Genomic DNA, 8135 nt, shown 5'->3' with positions numbered 1-8135 from the left:
AAACAAACATGAGAATGGTTGGACAATAAACCATATTAATAAAAAGTTATTTGTAAATATTACATGTATGAATTGTATCCTAGTCATACAGCCACCTTTTGTACATTTGCAATTTGCATAGGGTGGTAGCAAAGTTATGCTACAAGAGAAACTGGCCCACAGGAGATGGTTGGATTTCAACCAAATTACAGTCTCTTTTGAGGTTATTTTTCAAACATGGAATGTGGAACCATGTAGGCCCAGCTGCAATATCAAAGTTACTCACTTATTTCTGTTGATAAATCTGTTTAAGTGGTAGGCTATTTATCATGTGTTCATGATGTTTCTTCTATAACTGAGAAGGAATTACACTATAGGCTACATACAGTATGTGCTCACTTGAAACCTATTCAGTCTTTTCACTGAAACTTCATCATGATACGTACAATACTATTGGGGGCCACCTGAAATATCTGCCCATTGGAAAAAAGCAGCCCTTTGTATTTTCAAAGCCACATATATTTCCCCTTGTGTTCAATCACAATTTCCTACATCTTTGGCTCACACATGCCATTCCCTTCTGAGACACTAGCCATGCCATTCCCTTCTGAGACACTAGATGGAAGTGGTAACTCACCAAATGTATCAGTTAGGATGAAGAATGATTTCTGCCAGCCAAGCGCTAACAGACATGTGTCTGTACTGCCAACAAATTGTGGTAATGTCATTAGCACACTTTTAAACAGGGTGCAAGTGACATTTTGTTAAAGTGCAAAGCTATATAGCTATTATGGCATCCCATAGTAATAATTAATATAGTGTTTGTTCAGCAACATAAGTCTCCTCAACTATCCAGCTGTTTTAGAGTAAACTAAAGAGTACAATATTTTACAGGATAAATAAGTGAAATGATTGAGCACACATTGTTTTTTCAAAATGTATTTTGTAAAATTTAATTTAATGTAATAAACTGTGAGTCAAAATAAATTTGAATGTGTCTTTGTGTCCATAACAAAATATACTACCAGAACAACTTTTTAACAAAACACTTTTAAACCAAAGAATATCACATCTTACTCCAAGCATAAAGATGCATGTAATTCTAGAAACTGCTAAGATGCAGCATATCCGCAGTATTTGTGTATGCAAGTATATACAGTATATACTGTATATGCACAGTACACACTGACACACATATACAATATTACAAAAATGAACATAAATGGTCATCTAATCTAAAATACATTCTTAAACTCAAAGAGTGAAAACTCCAACAAACCCAAAATAATTCCAATAGCATTGGAATAGCATTTATATATACATATTTTAGTATAAAATGATAAAAGTATGAAATAATCTAAACAAACCTCAACAAAAACAAAGACGACCCTCCCCGAACATGGCCAAAGGGGTTTGACGCTCTGCTAAACGCTCATTGAGATTGTCCACAGAATGCTGCAAGCTGAGTCTATGAGAAGAAAAACAATGTAAAAACAAATATTATGTTTGTGTCCCAGCATAATGGAATACATAGCTACAAAAAACGATTACATTGAATACGTGTTCCATACCTGTAGCTGCTGAATACTCCTTAGAGCATTTTCATCCAGTGAAGATAAATCTATAGAGTCCATCTGACTTGCCAGAAGCTGAATGCACTAAAGTAGTTCAAAACAACACTCAGTTAGTTCAGTATTGTACATGGCAATGCCCCATTAATACTTGTGTCATGTACCAAAAATAGCCCATTTACAAGGTCACAGCGCATCACATTGTAGATCAGATATTTTCAGTTTGCGACACTGGCACACAACTAACATGAATCAGGATTAAGACATGTCACAAACAACTACATAGTACTTCCATAGAGACGTTCCAATTGTCTCAATATCATATGACCCAAGAAATATTATATACGCAATATTTGAAATACATACATTACATACAATGGCCTCCCATCTAACATGAAAAAACAACTGCCTACCATGCTTACATGGTAGGCATCATAGAACTACCATGGCGTCATTGCTAGATGTGGATGGCAGTGTAGGCATCATTGTTAAATAAATAAACCAGTGGAATACAGAACCCTGGAAAAAGGCAGATAATGACTAAGTATTGTATATTATGTAAATTACGCTTAAATCAATACCTCTCCGTTGCCAATAGGGACGCTGATGACAACATCCTCAGTGGTGGGAGCCACAGGAGAGCCGTTGAGAGAAATGCTGTAGACCCTTTCTTTGTGACGGGGAATTCTAACAGTTGCAGGGGTCTTGGGAAGCCTGAGGGCAATAGGGAGAGAAACGTGAGCAATGTATCCACATCAGGGGTTTCAACAAGTCTGTTATTTCCTTGAAAGAAAAGGCACAAATATTCCCCATGGCATAGTAAATTGAACCACTAAGTGAATTGAATCAGTTGGCCCGTTTCAAATTAGTCAGGCAGGGGCATTAGCCGACAGTCCCTGCGTGTAGGCACACCGATTAAATGGTGCATTTATATAGCGCCTTTATCCAATGTGCTTTCCATAGACTGTGCATTACATTCATACACCGATGGCAGAGTAAACCATGCAAGGCACTTAATCTACTCATCGGGAGCAATTAGGGGTTCAGCGTCTTGTACAAGGACACTTCGACAGTAACTCTGGAGGAGCCCAGGATCGAACTGGGAACCTTCCAGTTCCCGTGCGGCCGCTCTACTCCTGAGCCACTGCCGTCCCCCGGCCGATTACACAGCAAAGTGGCAAGCACTTTAAAGACGAACTAGAGCGTCGTCATTATTTGCAAGGTTTCTCTGGCTTTGTCAGAGACGGTAACATCACCAATGCAGCAGGTTTATAAACTGCAGGTTTATCAGGGGCGACTGTGGCTCAGGAGGTAGAGCAGGTCGTCCAATGATCCGTGGGTCGGCGGTTCCAATCCCGGCTCCTCTTGTCTACATGTCGAAGTGTCCTTGGGCAAGACACTGAACCACAAATTGCTCCCGATGTGCTGGTTGGTACCTTGCATGGCTTCCGCCGCAATCGGTGTATGAATGTGTGAATGTAATTCACATGTAAAGCGCCTTGGATAAAGGCGCTATATAAATTTGCACCATTTACCAAAACACAAGCTCTCCACTCACTTAGTGGGAGGTGTCTATCCAGGCTACACTTTTGTATATTTGTAATTATTGAGACATATACCCCCCCCCCAATATAACCCACTAAACTCTTACCTAGGATCAAATTTTGGAGTGATCAGTGGAGTAGCGCCTACAAATAAAGAAGAGTCCAGCATGTTCCTGGCAGGTGTAACCAAGGGCTTCCTGTTGGATCTGAACACAGATTCTTGTTAGCGTTGCAACAAACCAGAAATATTTTTAGTTACAGACTTACCATTGATTGAATGGCACATGGTAAGACAATAAATTAACAAGCCGCCGTTTACTTTTTACATGATTGTCACAAACCCCCCAAACTGCATTTATATGTAAAACACATAACTTTTTCTACATGCGCGAATCACATATCATCAAGACGTTTCACATCCCCATCACAATACATTTTCTTGTTGAGATGTATTCACAATATACACACAATACATTTGAGCGATTCACTTCGATCTGAGGTACATTATTATCATCATAATTCCAGTCAGCTCCTATTCCGTTTGCCAGAGAAGCTTACAGCTTACAACTTGGAACATACAGCCACACATATTTTGAATAAATTAAGAATAAATAAATTTAGAATAAATTATTTTTTTTACGCCTGAGGAATCAATATTACTAATGAATTGCATTTTTATAGCGCTTTTCTAAGTGCTCAAAGCGCTTGACAATGGTTCATTCATTCATACATTGGGAGGTGACTACTCCTCTAGACGCTAGACTACAGGAGTCGATATTGATTGCAAAGCAACAAAATTGTGGTAGCGGCTAGACCCCCCCCCCCCCCCCCAAATATCACACTCAATACATTAGAAATATAGAGCACCGAAGTCACTGTCAGTAGAGGGCGTCAGTCCCCAGATCCGTGTACTTTTTATTTGCATTGTAATCTCTATAGGGGGATTTTAGCCTCATATAAGAACTGTGTTTGAAAAATAACTCATATGGATATGAAGCATCGACTGAAGGTGGAAATGTACAAATATACCCAAAATAAGCGTTAGAAATGAGTCAAACAACCCGGAGACTACATTTCCGGGTAGGCGGGTGGCTGCATCTGCCCGTCACACAACAGAAACTGAATGTTAATTACGTTTATTTTAATTTTATTGATATTTAATGTTTTGTGGTTACTAGTACGAGTCGAGTCACCACCAGCTGAGCTTACGTCAACGAGGAATCTCAGGAACACAATGTGTTGACAGCTGGGCGTGACATATATTAGCATCGACATTGCCTATGTAGTTTCAAGGCTTTTGCGGCCACATTAATTCCATTTTCTCCAGAAACTGGCTGTATCAAATATGAATGGACATCATTAACGACGCACAGCCACTCCCCTGACAGAAAGGCCGGGATGGTCGGTTTATTTTTTCAAACAGTTCTTATATGAAGCGACCTAAAATCGCCCTATGGCGATTTCACTGCAAATTAAAAAATACATGAACCCATGTATTGGCGCTTGTTTCAGTAGTCAATAAGGACAGACTCAGTCTGGGCGTTTAGTGTTTATTGTGGCCCGTGTCAACCATTCCATTCACAGGTTCATTCTGAAGTGCACCGATACATCCAGTTATATAGTCGATGGACTATCTCATCGATCTAGTCGAGTAACATCTTCCTTCACAAATAAAGCATTTTCGAGATTGCATAAATGTTTCATAAACATTGCATTTCCCTTCTTTTTTTCAATACCTTCAGTGCCAATCCTAAAATTGATACCCCCCCTCTGTCCCGAGTCCCCCGCTTGTGGGTGTGTGATCCCTTTCACAGAACGAGTCTATCGGGTGGTCTGGACAGCCGTCCAGCCCTTGTATATACATGACCCTTTGGCAAAAGTTCATCCACTTCAGGCTCGGTCTGTAGTGTGGGCCTAATAGGGTCAGTAACAGTAACGGTAACAGCTCCCTCTACTGAAAGTGACGTCAGACATCGGTGCTCTATAGATATCCATCTTACCTTCTAACGGAGGTGTTCTGCTTGGTGACAGAGCGGGCTGCAGTTTTTTTAGCTGTAGTTCGAGGTGGCTTCTTTGCAGTTCTTCCCTGAATCCCGAAACACACAAACCGTTAAATCAACCACTGTCCAGTGTCTATGGTAAAAATGCAGCTGCACATCTACTTCAAGTTCATGTGTATAATATAGTAAATCTTTTTTTTTGTGTGTGTCTGGGCTTGTGGAAAACATTAACCACCTTCTTCACTGCCACAGTTGGATTGTACTCATCATCCTCCGAGCTCGACTTGGTTGGGGCCTTTTTCTTGGATGCTGCTGGAAGACAAAATTCGAGCAAAAAAATGAGCACACATGGTAAGTTTGTACATGATAGCTGTCAAAAGGATAAAAAACAAAAAAGAGAGCTAAGCTTGTAATATCAGCAGTATTACCAGTAATAGTCTCTTAGGACAGATGGGTGGATGAGCGGCTGTACTGCACTTACTTTTCTTGACTGTTGGAGGGATGTCATGGACCACAGCCAGGACAGTATCAACCTTGGCAGCCACATCTCTCTGTAAACAGACAGGAGAGAAGCTAGATATGAAAATCACTGAATGTACCAAGGCATAGGTAACAGTGGTGGTTGTCCGCCTACACATGTGGTGCCGAAACAACTAAACAGACTGCACTATCCGGTTCTGTTCATTAAAACCACTGTTCTCACCGTTTCTTGATCCACTTCTTGTTCCTTGGCTTTCTCTGACCCTAAGAGAGAGGCAGATACCAAATAATGAATGCTAGTTTACTCACTTTAATGAGAGTGTCGCTATTCAGATTTGATTTCACACTTCAATATTACAATTAACAAGGGCATGTCTCTCATCACTAATACCCCTTCTGTACTTTCACCCACCACCACCACACCACTCTCTACCAGCTCAGTGGCCTTGTGGTTAGAGTGCACAAAGACTGCAAGTCCCTGCGACATACTAGCGTCATATGAGGGGGGTGTACTTGTACATTAAGCTCTTTAGGACAAACCCATGTTATACTTCACAAAGTCTCAGCTCTGAATGCCCGACCTCACACACTCAGCATAATCCTTCTAGCAAGACAGCAGCTCGCTCTGACGCTTTACATCGCTGGAACCAGTGGTTTTACCACCTGGATCTCACTCCGACTTGTTGTGACAAATTGATCATTGAATACGCAGACTAATCTTCTTTACAGTCCTGAAAACATAGACTACACCGTTGTCACTGCATTAAAAATGCCAATAATGAGTAGTTAATTTATCTTAACTGGTTTATTTATCATCACGTTTGATAAAGATCTTAATTATTAAAATATTTGAATGTGTGTTTTTTGCATTTATAACGCAACAATATCTCAAAATCAAATTGAATATTGGATTTGTATTCTGACAAATCATGACACTACTGGGGGGGTATGTCCCATGTTACCACTGACTGTACTCCCTGCACAGCATGTGCATATATGCAGAGTAAAAATATATGCATAAGTCACAAACTAATCTGCTCTTCTTTTTTTTTCAGGGCCTGTCGAATTAAATAATTTGTTCCAAACTTCCAGATGAGCTTTGTGCATACTTACTGTAATATTCTAACCAGTTCATTTGTCTGATCTGCTTGGGAAGCTTGATCAGAGCCATGTCGTAAGCGTTTTGGGATTTCCTCAGGAGGTCATTCTTCTTCACTTTCAGCCTTTCAACTATAGCCTTCACTGTAGAAACGAAAACAACAACGGTTAGTCATTAATTATTATATTTCACATTCCTGGAATGTAGCTAGATATTGTTACACAATAACATTGATTGTAGGGGTCATCAAGTATGGAAATGTCAGACAAGTGTCTGTGGCAAAACTTGTCCTTGTCCAAAAAAGGGAGAGAACAATGTACTTCTTATTTTGATCGTTAAGATCCAATTACTGAATGTCAGTCTACAGGTTTCTTGATTTATTATGACACCATTAGGTGTTTGCCAGTAGGACCCATTGGTTCCATTTGTAAACAATGGTCCATTTGGACCACCCTCAAGGAAACCTGAAAGTGTTTCTGGTAATATTTGTATGTCCTTGGCAAAAATATAATTTTGACAAAAATGGCGATGAAACCTGACTGTAATGTAGTCATGTCATCGTTTCTAACGTCTGCGCAACAGAATGAGCTTCACGTTACCTTCGCCGTCGAAGTCCTGAAGGAAGGCTTCCACCTTCTTCATCTTGACGTCGTCGTGTTTCTTTTGTTTCGTGGTCCTTTTCCTTGGAGCCATGGCTGTGTGTATGGCGGAACGGCTGCTGACAAGACGACAATTGTGTTGTACAGTAACATTTAAATAACGCTTGGTAGTCACTCAGTTGGCAACCATACTCACTGCTGTTAAACGTTAAACAGCTACCGTTAGCACAGCAAGCTAACGCTATTGGAGGAGAAGTGGGCACGTTTGCTAGGCTAGCTGACTGACTTTTTCGACCAGCATATTCATTCCATCATAATCTGGCTGCATACACTGTGTCCTACATAAAATGGGAATGTACACAACTTTATATGTGGTCTGTATGTATGTTACCCTACCGTATTAATGTGTGTTTTGTGTTGTCTCGTCGTGTTGTTGCTGTCGGTGTCCCTCCTCTGGGTTTAACGGCCTCACTGGAAAATGAACAGAATTTTTCGAATCTGTGGAGAGGGAGGAGCCAAGTTGACCGATCAGCCAAACAGGGCGCTTTGTTGAACTGCGCAACGGCGGACTTTCATTTCGACCAATCACAGCATAGAACGGCCGTGTTTACCAGTGGTGTAAATTAATTTGTACTTTACTTGAGTATTTCTAATTTCCAGTACCTTTACTTCTACTCACTACACTACATCATGATCTCGGAGGCAAATAATTGTACTTTTACTCCACTAAATTTATTTCACAACTTTAGTTACTACGTTGCAGTATTGATACTTTTACTTAAGTGTACAAAATGTGAGTACTTTTTCCACCACTGATTTCGACCAATCATAGCATAGAACGGCCGTGTTTACATCACGAGACC

The 8135-nt window shown here is 40.3% G+C and overlaps 1 protein-coding gene across 2 annotated transcripts; it reads right to left on the bottom strand.

Moving 5' to 3' along the window:
• Positions 1-920: 920 nt before the first annotated feature.
• On the bottom strand, positions 921-7733 carry cdca8 (cell division cycle associated 8). 2 transcript variants are annotated; one of them, XM_080787008.1, is made up of 11 exons: positions 7669-7733; positions 7273-7388; positions 6688-6816; positions 5798-5838; positions 5576-5645; positions 5330-5406; positions 5095-5180; positions 3202-3300; positions 2132-2264; positions 1551-1637; positions 921-1447 (listed from the first exon to the last, which is right to left on the bottom strand). In XM_080787008.1, the coding sequence occupies exons 2-11, from the start codon at positions 7364-7366 to the stop codon at positions 1412-1414; spliced, it is 852 nt and encodes a 283-aa protein (XP_080643134.1). In that variant the 5' UTR covers positions 7367-7388; positions 7669-7733; the 3' UTR covers positions 921-1411. The 2 variants fall into 2 exon arrangements, with proteins under 2 accessions (XP_080643134.1, XP_080643135.1); XM_080787009.1 differs by having other exon boundaries at positions 7273-7391; positions 7669-7731.
• Between the last annotated feature and the right edge of the window lie 402 nt (positions 7734-8135).

The sequence above is a fragment of the Protomyctophum bolini genome (assembly GCF_963924005.1).
Source record: "Protomyctophum bolini genome assembly, chromosome: 17".
In the NCBI taxonomy this organism is placed as follows: Eukaryota; Metazoa; Chordata; class Actinopteri; order Myctophiformes; family Myctophidae; genus Protomyctophum; species Protomyctophum bolini.
This window is presented reverse-complemented; position numbering and strand designations above follow the sequence as displayed.